The 13,829-nt window shown below is 39.0% G+C and overlaps 1 protein-coding gene across 1 annotated transcript in view; it reads right to left on the reverse strand.

The window, feature by feature from the left end:
* The window catches only part of gcn1 (GCN1 activator of EIF2AK4), a 66,868-nt gene that overhangs the window by 11,026 nt on the left and 42,013 nt on the right, over positions 1–13,829 (reverse strand). The window contains exons 38-50 of the mRNA XM_056259387.1: positions 13,554–13,774; positions 12,844–12,912; positions 12,622–12,760; positions 10,810–11,006; positions 9,862–10,004; positions 6,527–6,644; positions 6,165–6,380; positions 4,978–5,142; positions 3,585–3,746; positions 2,939–3,031; positions 1,785–1,928; positions 1,399–1,668; positions 428–541 (exon numbers count right to left, since the gene is read on the reverse strand). Coding sequence (XP_056115362.1) covers positions 428–541; positions 1,399–1,668; positions 1,785–1,928; positions 2,939–3,031; positions 3,585–3,746; positions 4,978–5,142; positions 6,165–6,380; positions 6,527–6,644; positions 9,862–10,004; positions 10,810–11,006; positions 12,622–12,760; positions 12,844–12,912; positions 13,554–13,774 — 2,051 coding nt within the window. The remainder of the gene's footprint in view (positions 1–427; positions 542–1,398; positions 1,669–1,784; positions 1,929–2,938; positions 3,032–3,584; positions 3,747–4,977; positions 5,143–6,164; positions 6,381–6,526; positions 6,645–9,861; positions 10,005–10,809; positions 11,007–12,621; positions 12,761–12,843; positions 12,913–13,553; positions 13,775–13,829) is intronic.

The raw sequence follows: 13,829 nt of genomic DNA on the forward strand, positions 1-13,829 counted from the left end.
ATATTATACTTAATGCAGTATGCTAGTATTACTACAACTTTTAAAAATAGTATGTAAAATTGTGTGCAATATGTAGTAGTTTGTTACAGTGTTATCAAATGACATCACCATGTTTAATACAGTGAGTGGCATCCAGTTATAATCTGGAACATAACAATTGTTATTTTGCACTTTTAATCTAATTTGGGTAGCACTTTATTTTACAGTCATGTACATACTATGTACTTATAGTGATTCAAATAACTGGGTGATATCTAGGTACTAACCCTGAACCTGCCCCTAACCCATGTAGTTGCCTTATATTACCCAGTACTTTCTTAGGTAAGACAGTGTCATTCTGAACACTTCCAAATTGAATATGTGCCATCAGAGATGATATGTGCTGACACATTTGCTCTGCAGTTTGACTCTCTTAGGCGATGCTCACCTTCTTGGGCAGACAGAAGCCAGGTAAGTGTTGACCTTTGACCTCAGCGGCAGCAGAGCGGATGTCTCTGTGCAGGTCATCAATCATGGAGAGCTGGCTGGCAGCATCCAGTTTCTGCACAAACACACAGTTTTATATTCACCACTCTCAACATAATGAAACTATGAGAAATGTAGCAACGAGATACCACAGTTATATTTCATCACATTTCCCAGTAAACCTAGTAGTGGCAAAAATGATGTAATGCATATTAGAGGAAGAAGTCTCTTCTGCTCACCAAAGCCACATTCATTTGATCAAAAATACAGTAAAATCAAAAATATTATTAAAATTTGAAATAACTTTTTTTTATGTGAATACATTTTAAAAATGTAATTTATTCCTGTGTTCAAAGCTGAATTTTCAGCATCATTACTCCAGTCTTCAGTGTCACATGATCCTTCAGAAATCATTCTAACATGATGATTTGATGCTCAAGAAACATTTCTGATTATTATCAATGATGAAAACAGTTGTGCTGCTTCATGTTTTGGATGAATAGGAAGTTCAAAAGAACAGCATTTATTTGAAATTATTTGTATTTTTTTGTTATAAAAACGTACTGACTCCAAACTTTTGAATGGTAGTGCATAAGCAACAATATATGGATTCATAGTAATAAACTGCAATATTTACCTACATATACTTCACTAATCAATTTTAACATAAAAGAAATACAGGGGCTTCTGTGAATCTGTTTCAGTGAGGTTAAATCGATTAAATCGAGGTTAAATCAAACAGAGTGATTTACAGAAATGAATCAAGCTTCCCAACTATATTTAGCTACAGAGGTTGCAATCAGAGAACAGTCTCATACTAGAGGTCAAGAGTCATGAAACTAATCTATTCGTGTCTTGTGATCACATGAGATGACAATAGCAGGTATAAACAGGGTCTCTGAGAAGATCTGCAGGGATGAACGCTTGGTTTACCTTTGTGATGGAGTTGATGGTTTCCCAGCTCTGGCTGAGCACTTCTGGGTTGGGGTCGTTCATGAGCCGCATGAGGCCGGACAGCAGTGTGCGTGTGTGAACGCTGTAGTCCAGTCGTGTTCGTGAGAAGTAGCCGTTGAGGATGGTGACGGACGCCTGTCTCAGCCCAGCGTCTGCTCCTCGCGTGGCCTCCAGGAGATCATCAATGATGATTCTTTGGCCGACTTCATCCTCCACCGAGAGGATCACAGTCTGACAGTTGCTCAGCTCCTGTCGAAGGACATAAACGACACCTTTACACCATCAACCTATTCTGACTCTTCATCATTTCCGTTTCAGGAAGAGTTGATGGATCAGTATGAATGATTGACAGCTGTGGTGTTCACCTGCAGGCACTCCTCTGAGCCCAGCTTGTGTTTGAGAGAGGAGAGCAGCGCGGGAAGAATCACCCCGAGGTGACGCGTCAGAGCGTCTCCCGCCACCGCGGACAGGAAGGCCAGAACACGCGTGTTTACAGGAGGAGCCGTCAGCTATAGAGGAGAAAAAATATAACAGTTAAAGAAGAGCAAGGAATATTTTAGTCTCAGGCTGAGACAAAACGCCCACAGATCTCATGCCGACTGAAAAAACTAAAATGGCAAGAGCTTTCTCACTGCAGCAAGCTCTAATCTGATTGGCTGGTTCCACGGAATCAAGTCGTCATATTTATTTATATAGCAGTCTTTACAATACAAATTGTTTCAAAGCAGCTTTACAGAAAATCATAATCTTAATGCCTTATAGTTGCATTTTGCAAATTAGAGCTGGGTGATAAAATAGTATAGTATAAATTTTGCAATGATACAAGCAATCAAGCAGTTGAGATTTGCTATAAAGTATATTCGCCCTACACGAGTATACTACATGTATGTGGATGAAGCTGGACATACTTATATATGCAACTTTATATATAGAGCTGGGCGATAATATAGTTACATTTTGCTACAAAATTAAAAATCAGGCAGGTGAGATTTGCTATAGAATATATCGCTTTACGTGAGTGTACTGTATGTACACACAGGTAAAGCAGGATTTACTATATTTACAACTTTTAATATATCGCTGACTAATATTCTGATTTAACAAATCAAGCAGTTGATATGTACTATATAGTGCATACTGCTAATTTTGAGTATACTGTATGTATCCGGATAAGGATGGATATACATACAGTAGTATAATTTTGAATAAATTTCAATTTTCATTGTGTGGCGATACTAAATCGGTGTGCACAGGGAAACAAAGTCGGATTTGAAGAGTTTGACAAATTTAGTGAGGTTTGTGATATTACATTTTTGAAATATAGTTTAGAATGTTGTAAATAATTACATTAAAACTGTAACCCCCCCCCCCAAAACTGTGGTTGATCAGTTTAAATGTCAGTGAGATGGTGGGCGGTTCTTGGCCTGAAAAAGCTGCTTTTATGAAGTCAGTCAAAGCCTGTATACACAAGTCCACAAATCAGGTTAGATAAAAGAGGCCACTAGTAAGGAGAACTCACCTTGGGAACCAGATAAGGCAGGACTGACCGACTCTTCACAGCCATGACCTGTTTCAATCCATCCAACGCAAACTCTGACGTCTCTTCGTCCTCCTGCAACAAAACACATGAACATTTTAGTGCTTTTCACAAAACATACATGCTTCACAGCAGCTTGGGTGATAGAAACTGGCAGCTAGGGTTAGAAGATTGACATCTTTTAAAGAAATCAATACTTTTATTCAGCAAGGATGCATTAAATTGATCAAAAGTGACAGTAAAGACATTTATAAATGTTACAAAAAATATATTTCAAATAAATGCTGTTCTTTTGAACCTTCTAATTATCAAAGAATCTTTCAAATTTAATAATATTTGCAAATACAGTAGTCAACATTGGAAGAGGATCAAAAAAGTTGTCCTAAGACGAGAAAGGGTATTGTTCAAAATTCATGTATAACTTTGATGAAAGGTTTTGATCCACTTCAGATGTTGACTACTGTATTACAGATTTGACTATTTTTGATCAAATAAATGCAGCCTTGGTGAGCAGAAGAGACTTCTTTCCAAAAACATTAAGAAATCTTAGCAACCCCAAACGTTTGAACAGTAGAGTTTAGAACAGTAGTGCAAGGTAAAGGCGAGGATTGTGGGTAGAAAGCAGTACCAGTTGTCTGAGCAGTGCAGGCAGAATGTCGTCGAGGGCCTGGTGACCGATGGTGGCGTGGAGCTGCTCGAAGGTTTTAGCAGCCGCTTCACGGACCTCCTCCAGAGGATCACACAGGGCCTTTCTCACGGTGGGAACCAGAGACTCGGAGAACACCAGAACCTGACACACAAACATCAGTCATATGATCAATAGCCGCGTTTCCACCGCAGGAACCAGGGTCTAAATGAAGTTCCTGGTAAAGATTTCCCCCTCCGAATGTCCCTGCTTGCGAGGTAGTACTTCTTCAAAGTTCAGGACATTCAGGGGTGGGCCTTGGGCGCTGAACATGCTGATTGGTTGAGTTCATGCCACATTTTGATTGGTTGACTCCACGCAGCATTTTATTTTAACCACCATTTTTTTCAAATATGTTGCGGTGCGTGCAGTAACAGTTGTTTGCTATTAGAATCAACAATGTATCAAGCGAAACGATCGCTCATTTAAAAAAAACCCCCCAAAGTTTAAGTTTTATAAGCTCACATGCTCGCCTTGCTATGTTCTGTGTAACTCTCCTGTTCGAACTCGTTCATCAAAATGAACAAATCTTTTTCCGAGTCAATTCGTTCATTAAATGAATCAAATGACTCGAAAAAAGATTTGTTCATTTTGATGAACGAGTTCGAACAGGAGAGTCATGAACGTGCATCACAGAACAGAGCAAGGCGAGCATTTGAGCTTATAAAACTTAAACTTTGTTATTTATTTTTTAAATGACCGATCGTTCCGCTTGATAAGACCATTATTCATCGTCTGGAATCGTTTAAAGCCCTTTGAACAGTTTGCAGTTTGCACTGAAACTGTCTTTTGGACCTTGGACCGTTTGGTGCCCAGCAAAGTGCATTATATGGAGAAAAATCCTGGAATGTTTTCATCAAAAACCTTAATTTCTTTTCGACTGAAGAAAGAAAGACATGGACATCTTGGATGACATGGGGGTGAGTAAATTATCAGCAAAGGTTTTTTTTAAAAGTGAACTAATCCTTTAAGAAGCCTATGGAGGAGTGATCCAGCTCTCAGATTTAATCAAAAATATCATAATTTGTGTTCTGAAGATGAACGAAAGTCTTACGAGGTTGAACAACATGAGGGAGAGTAATTACTGACAGAGTTTTCATTTTTGGGTAAACTAACCCTTTAAGCTAAAAATTCAGAGGATGAAATCCAGCGGGAACTGTAGCGCGCAGTACTACGTCACCAGACTAATTTGCCTAATCTTCACAGTACTTTAGACCACGGTGGAAACGTAGACAGCAACTGGTGACAAATTGTTCCAGGCAATTTCGGTGGAACCGCGGCTAATGATATGAACAAAATCAAGCCGCTGAGCATTATTCTATCAGCTGCAACTCACTGCATCTTTGCTGGTGGACTTCATGATCTCGCTGAGGCCGATACACACGCCCTGCCTCTCGTCACTCTTATCTGAGCGCAGACCTTCCTCCAGGATGGGAATGATCTCGGGCAGGATCTTCTCACCCAGTTTCCTCACCAGGTCCCCCAAAGTACGAGCAGCGATCTGGAGCAGGACAGAGGGGAAACACAGACCATTCACTTTAACAAAATCTATGATGAAAAGAAATGTAATAGTTAATAATGAAAAAATAAATAATAATTACGGAAACATTACGGCACAATGCGGATAATGCTAAATACACATTGGTTTCCACATGACGTAAAAGTCCTACTATAATTCATTACGGTATTTTATTCATCAAAAAATAAATAAATGAATACATTTGAAAAATAAAATTAAAATTGACCAAAAATTGTATAATAATAATAATAATTGTAAAAAGTATTGCATAATTTCATTATGGCATAATTATGGTGTATTAATCTGCATTATTACAGCACAATGTGGATAATTCTATCAAATGCATAATGCTTTCCAAATGATATAAAAGTCCTACTACAAATAAATACACATTGATTTACAAACTACCGGTGCATAAGTCCTACTATACAAGTAATTATGGTATTTTATTCATCATCATCTTAAAAAAAAAAAAAAAAAAAAAAAAAAAATATTAAAAGAAAACAAATAAAAAATCTTGACCCCCTCCCTAAAATATATATATTTTATTATGCCATAATAATCTGCATTATTACGGCACAATGTGGATAATGCTAAATACACAATGCTTTACAAATTACATAAACGTCCTACTATAATTAATCACGGTATTTTATCAATCAAAATCTAGACCAAAAAAACCCCTAATTTAAATAATAATAATAATGATAAAAACATTACAGCACAATGCGTATGAAGGTAAATACACATTGACTTCCAAACTACACAAAAGTCCTGCTACAATTTTATAACTGTATTTTATTAATCAAAATCTAAAAAGTTATGTATAAGTAAATATCATTACGCCATATGTGTATGATCCTAAATGCACTTTGCTTTCCAAATAATGTAAAACTACAACTCTACTACAATTCTGATGTAATTGTTTGAATGGAAACCAATTTCCAAACACCATGCATGCATGTTTTTCGGTTGAGACTGAAAGTGGGCTGCAGTTGCTGTACCGTTCTCTTGTCCGGGCAGGTGGAGGCCAGGAAGCCCAGCAGAAGCGTGAAGAGGGTGGGCAGGATTTCTCGAAGCGTGCGTGGCGTGTTGGACACCACGATCTTCCACACATGAAGAGACGCCTGTCTCACCACCAGCTGTGTGTCTGAGCGGCCCATGTAGAGCCCTGAAAGCACACGGTTACGTCTCTCTGCGCCCAGCGCTCCAATGATGGCCTGGGGAAAGTCAGTAAAAATACAACATTTACACACACCGTTTCCTAGAACACAGACACAACAGGAAATGAGGAATATATTTTCGTATTCTAATGAAAGCACAGCTGTCCTGAATGCCATGCATCCAGGGGCTCATTATGTGTTACCTTATTCGACTGGGCCGTGCCAAAATTGTCATCCTCTGACGCCGTCTCTGTTGTCATCTTTCCCGATACCCCGGAGATATGGAACAGCAGGTCTCCTAGCAACTGCACCGAGCTGAACCTAAGACAACACAAACCCTCAGCATCAGCAACAGTCGAAACTCGTGAACTGATGGAAGGACCATTTAAAAGCTTCGTTCACCCAAAAATGAAAATTAGCCCATGATTTACTCGCCCTCAAGCTATCATAGGTGTATATGACATTCTTCTTTCAGACGAATACAATCAGAGTTATGTTAAAAAATGTCCTGGCTCTTCCAAGCTTTATAATGGGAGTGAATGGGTTTTTGGAAGTCCATTAAAGCGCATCCATCCATGATAAAAGTGCTCGACGCGGCTCTGCGGGGGTTAATAACGGCCTTCTGAAGTGAAGCGATGTATTCGTGTAAGAAAAATATCCATATTTAAAACTTTATCGACTAAAATAACTAGCTTCCGGCTGAACGCAAGTCGACTGACGCCAAAAGAGTAACACTTGACATGCACAGATGTAGGAGTAGGTTCAAACAAACAGGGCTGGGCTACAAACTCAAGCTCCTCCCACATTTCTCTTTACAAATTCTCATTTTAGACGTTTAATCCATGACTGTTTTGTTTTGCTCTATCCTCTGCGCTTCCGCGTTTGTCAATGCGTCAGGTCCAGTATCTCTTTTGCCTTAAAGAGCATATTGCAGGTAAAAAAAAATCTAAATTAATATATAACCTTGTATGAAAATACCATATGAAAAGTTAATGCAGGATTTAAAATGTTTTAAAACAACATAAGGGCACTAATTTAGTAGATAAAGTGAGCGTTTCTTGGACTGCTCGTAAAAAGGTTTTTTTTTTTTTTTTTTATCGCGTCATTTTACGTCACGCTAGGAAGCCTCAGCCTCGGCTCAGTGCAGAGTAGGCTGGTGTTCAGTGAGAGCGGCCGTGAGTCAGTGTGTTTTCGGTAGTTTTTGTATTTTAATTTATCATCGTCATGGTAAATTATTGTTTGTGGAGGTTGCAAAAACTCCGGCCTGTCAGGACATCGAGTCCACAGGTTTCCATAACAAGAAAAGGGACAGTGATATATCTTTCGTGCCTGGTGCGGTGTGTGCAGGTGAAGAGACGGGATTTCTCTTCCACATCGGCTTCGTTCACTTCAGATCGGAGGATTATCATCCCGCAGATATGATGGAGTTTAAAGTCCCTGTAAAGTCAAAATTAAGTATGTGTTTTGAGTTTGTCACACCACAGAAAAATGTGTTATTAGTCACCCAGCCAAATTTGAATGATAAAAAAAGCCTGCAAATACATAAAATAAGCTATCAAAATCTTGAAAAAATGAGCAGTAATCTTGCTCTCAAACGCTGGGGGCGTGTCCACTGGCTGCGCTGAAGCCACGCCCACTCGCGGGAAAGCTGCCATCGACTCGCCACACTCAACTCTACAGCCGGATCAATGGATGCACGCACTGCCGAACGGCGCGACGGGAGGATGAAGGCTGAGGCGGGAGTCGGTTCGGCCCCATTCACCAGTAACAGCGGATTATCAGTGAATCCCAGACAGTTATCTTCGACGAAAGTTTATAAAACTATCCAGTGTAAAATGATCACTTACAGAGGCAGGTTTTGGCGGTGATCCTCAGCTCTCCATCAAGGTTGGCTCTTCACAAAATTAATCCACTTCTTCTTGATGTAATCGTTTTTCGGAAATTTAAACAAGGACACCGATCTGTTTTGTACTGATCCGGTGATCGCATCCAGGTAGTACGCATTTCCGTGACGAAGGCATAGCTAGTAGCTAGCAATCTGTAGGCTGTGTTACTAATAATAGTACTGACAGTAACTCGCGATTGAGCGGCAAACTGATGTGAATGTGCTCTATAATATTGTTAGGAGCGGCCAGCCTCAGTGGCCTCAGAGCGTCATCAAGTAGGGGCGTGTCCAGGAGCTCAAGGGCTCCAGTGCGTCATCGAGCCCTGTTTTAGCCCCGCCCAGAAAATCCGTAAAATATCAATGGTGAAAAACTGTTTAACGGTCTAACTCCACAATTCAGTACTTCACAGTTCACAGTCTTTGTAATATGTTTTAGCAATACATTTCTGACATTTATAATGTGTTTAGAATTTTTTTTTGAAATTGCCTTTACAGGGACTTTAACATGGGCTGCCGAAGCAAGAATATTGATCGTCGTATACTGTACCAATGGCATGAAACGGTGTGATATAGGTAGTCATGCCCTAAATAGAGGCAACTTGTAATTGAAAAACAAAATTACTCCGGTTGTTTAAATATTCAAATCTTTAATTTTCTGTTTATGTTATAACCCAGGTGAAAAATATGTATTAAAAATGTACTTGGGTATGTTTTTAGTACAATAGAAATATACTCAAGTATAGTTTTAAATACATTTAATAGTATAAATCTACCCTAAACATACTAATGTCTGCTGGCCTGATATACAATGGTAATAATCTGTACAATATTGTGAGCACAGTGTATATCGTTAGCGAACGTGTATCTATAAGCACGTCTCTCACCAAGACACCTGTCCTGTTCTCCACTGGTTCTCCTCACACCACAACTCAATGTGTCTCTGACCGTTCTGTCTGACATTAGTCCTGGCCTGTCCCTGCTCTCTTGGCACCATAGCAGGCTCATAATTGTATGGCTGTGGTCTGTCAAACGAGTAAGTACTTCCTCAGCGTCCGAAATGTCATTGCGATCCATTGTTTTCCTGTTGTTTGAATCGACCGCTCTCCCGCCCGTTACGTCACGCCCGCCACGCCCATTTTCAGACGCGGAAGTATAATTTTCTCACAAAAACGACTCCAGAAGCTTCTGTAGCGTATTTATAAGTATATTTTAAAGAAAATCTAGTTCCTACATTATTTTTCTATACATTGACTCGTTGGGTCCTCTAACCTGCAATATGCCCTTTAAGCCGCGTAGGCCGTCTACCGGAAGACAGTTATTTTAGTCGATAAAGTTTTAAATATAGATACTTTTCATACACAATCGGATCACTTCACTTCAGAAGGCCTATATTAACCCCCCCAGGGCCGTGTGAAGCACTTTTATGATGGATGAATGCGCTTTTATGGACTTCAACACATAAACGGCCATTCACTGCCATTATAAAGCTTGGAAGAGCCAGGACATTTTTTTAACATAACTCTGATTGTATTCGTCTGAAAGAAGAATGTCATATACACCTAGGATGGCTTGAGGGTGAGTAAATCATGGGCTAATTTTCATTTTTGGGTGAACTATCCCTTTAAAAGGCTGATGGGAGAGTGTGTGTGGTACCTGATCCTCCAGAGGTCATCAAACAGGCCCTGCTCCAGCTCTGGCAGCAGTAAAGCGATGGCGGTCTCGGCGTACATGCTGATAATGCGCTGGCCCGCACGCAGGGCCGTGTCTCGCACGTACTCGTTCTCATCGGCCAGAGCCTGAACACACACACACACACATCTTTATCTACGCAGAGTCATTCAAACAGACCAGCTGATCTCTGACTAGATGATAACAATATTCCTGGATAAACAACGTAACGTAATGATGAATTTGAGAGTGAAACAATAACAAGGAATGAGCCTAATGCCATCCTTTGAGATGTCTAGGAGTATTCTAGGATATTATTGGTTAATATTTTTGGCCTTGTTCAAGTCAAAGAAAAATACAGTTAGAATAGAGTTATTAAATTCGAATGAAAGTTGTTCTTTAGAGAAACATGGACTGATCCATCAATGCACAGGGAAATTTATTAAGAAAATAAATATTTATCCATCTATTAATATAATATAATGAAAATAAACATTAATCCATTAATTTAATAATAATTTAGTATTAATAAAATAAATCGCAATATGTATTTTCTAATATTAAGTAACTAATATTTAAATTAAGAAAATACATATTGGAGATATTTATTTTCTTAGTAATAAATTATTCTAGTCATTTTTATAAATAAATATTATAAAAATAAACATTAACCACTTTAATAATAATTAATTAGTAAGAAAATACATTTTCTATAATATTAAAATGTAAACATTTGCTTAATTATTAAAATAAACACTCATAATAATTCAATTTTTTTATCACATCATTTTGATTTCATGTTGACATCAAACAATTTCAATAATTTTTAACAATTGTGTTGAAATGTAAACTTTTTGAACTTCTGTTGAACTTGAAAATGCACAAGAGAAACATTGCGAACTGATTAATAAGTATTTAAACATGTTGTCTGACCTTTAAGATGCAGGGAATGATGGGACCCACGTATGGGGTGAACTTGTCCCCAAAGGTCAGAGGGAGGTAGATGAACATCATGATGTATCCGTCTCTGACGTGAGAAGCGATGTCCACTTTACTGGCCGTCTGGACCACGTCTGGCATCAGTTTATCCAGCTTCTCCACACCTAACGCTGCCATCACCTCAGCCAGACCTAACAGAGGAATACAGCACAACATTAATATAGATTATAGACAAACACACTGGTGTAATCAGGTGTTTCACTCACATCTCAGACTAAAAATAGATGTGTGCGAACTGTAAAAAAAAGTCACTGCGTTGCTCAGTTCCATGAAATTTAAGGTCACAAAAAGTCTTATCTTAAATGGCATAACAAATTAATATTTTTAAGAGGTCTCAAATTTGGGGATAGAAAAACAGTAACCGTGATAGAGCCTAATGTGATTATTCAATTTCACAAGGCGATGATTTAATTATTTACTGAATAAAAAGGAGGAACATGATTCTGTTTCACAATCTACAGGCTCACGGTTTCAGAATCATTTAATACTACACATTTATGCCAATAGATTACTAATAATCTACTGGTGATGAATTATGACAATGTTTACTTGGTTTAGTGCATATTTTTCATATCTTTCTCATCATTTGGAATGAGCAGCCGGCAATAGCAAAGCATAGACATTTTAAAATAATATTCGGTGTTTATTTTGGGCTTGCTTATAATTAAACAATAAACTGTATCCGGCGTTTAATTCACCGTAAACTCTAGTAACTTCTGTCTGAGCTGCCCGTCACAGGAAGAAAAAAAAACTTAGAACATAATTACTCAATATATAGATTTTCCCTTTATTAGGGAAAAACAACTATTTAACATCTGCCTAAATGTTTTAACTTAAAGGGATAGTTCACCCCAAAATGAAAACTCTGTCAGTAATTACTCTCCCTCATGTTGTTCAACCCCGTAAGACTTTCGTTCATCTTCGGAACACGAATTAAGATATTTTTGATTAAATCTAAGAGCTGGATCACTCCTCCATAGGCTTCTTAAGGGATCGAACCTGGCCGGCCCAAAAGTTATTAAAGACATCGTTAAAATAGTCCGAGTGACTACAGTGGCTCAACCTTAAGTTTATCAAGCGACGAGAATACTTTCTGTGCGCAAAAAACAAACAAAAATAACGACTTTATTCAACTATTCATTTCCTTCTCTGTGGGCCTCGAGTGAGTTCACGTAGTGTAACAGTGCAGCGCTTCTGTGTTGTACGTCACACGCAGGCTCTCTATTGGCCGACGCTGGTCATGTGTGTGTGATGCGTGTGATGCGTGTGACGTACAACACAGAAGCGCTGCGCTGTTACACTACGTGAACTCACTCGAGGCCCACAGAGAAGGAAATGAATAGTTGAATAAAGTCGTTATTTTTGTTTGTTTTTTGCGCACAAAAAGTATTCTCGTCACGTGATAAACTTAAAGATTGAGCCACTGTCGTCACTCGGACTATTTTAACGATGTCTTTCATAACTTTTCTGGGCCGGCCAGTTTCGATCCATTAAGAAGCCTATGGAGGAGTGATCCAGCTCTCAGATTTAATCAAAAATATCTTAATTTGTGTCCCGAAGATGAACGAAAGTCTTACCGGGTTGGAACAACATGAGGGAGAGTAATTACTGACAGAAGTTTCATTTTGGGGTGAACTATCCCTTTAAAGAGCATGTGTCCTCCTCTGGGGAAAAAGTGCACTTCAAGCGCTGGTAGTGTGTGTGTGCTGTGTCTCTCTGCTGCCCTCTAACGGTGCAGTTAATCACCTTGAGCGGCACCAGAGCGGTCCACAGAGCTCTGTTCTGACGCCAGCGTCTCCATGAGCCACGGCACCAGATCATCGAAGCAAGCCTCGCCCATACCCTTCACCATGGCACCCAGAGCCTTAGCAGACACGGTCCGCACCTGAGAGAGATTGACAGACGCCATTAAAAACAGTTTATGAGTGGGCTTTTAGAGTTTCCACGCATCAGTGCAGACTATATTACCTCGGGCACGGGGTCCAACAGAGACGCTTTGAGTCCTGGAATCACGCTGGGTAGGTATGGAGACAGATCCTGCAAAAAAAAAAAAAAAAGATATTAAAGTAATGAGCCACTCAAGGCTGTGTGTTACAGTGATTTACCACGGTTGACAGGTGTTCTTATCTAAAATGACTGGCCTAAGGCTTTTAAATGCTTTTAAAAAGCATTTAATTCTAATAGAATTTCAAATAAATAATAAGGATGAACAATTTTAAACTGCAGGGTGTATATGGAAGCTCAAGCCACATTTATTTAAAATAAATATATATGTAGATGAAAAAAATGAAAAATACAAGTGAAATAATACAATAACAGTGAGAAGATTGGAATCATTAAGATTTTTTTGTTTATTTTGTTTTGATTTCCTTCAGAAATCATTCTAATATGATGATTTGCTGCTCAAGAAAGATTTTGTATTATTATCAATGTTGAAAACAGTAGGGCTGCTTCATGTTTTTGTGGAAACTGATAGTTTTTTTCAGGATTCTTTGATGTATAAAAAGCTCTAAAGAACAGCATTTTTTTTTTTACTGTTACTTTTGATCAATTTAATGCATCCTTGCTGAATTAATTTTTCCAACAACAATTTTTTTTTTTACTGACTCAACACTTTTCATCATTTCTAACATCAACACAATATTTAGAATATAAACGAGGTGAGAATCACGTCCTACCCTCTGGTCAGTTAGTGAGTACATGTTCCCGATGATCTGCGCGGCCATCTTGCGCGTGTCGGTGGATCGGTCCTGGAACGCTCTCTGGACGATGGGCATTATCAGAGCCAGAGACGGAGCGTCGATGAAGTGCACAAACTTGGTGTCCAGCAGCGTTTGCAGGCAGTGATGCGTCCTATGAGACGGGTCAGTCAAAGCGTCCAGCAGGATGGGGGTGATCGCTGCCGAAATCACAACATCAGTTCAGTGCCATCCCAACATTAAAGCCCCAGTCCT

This window comes from Rhinichthys klamathensis, unplaced genomic scaffold, assembly GCF_029890125.1.
Source record: "Rhinichthys klamathensis goyatoka isolate OS25496 unplaced genomic scaffold, OSU_Roscu_1.1 h1tg000167l_1, whole genome shotgun sequence".
NCBI classification, from domain to species: Eukaryota; Metazoa; Chordata; class Actinopteri; order Cypriniformes; family Leuciscidae; genus Rhinichthys; species Rhinichthys klamathensis.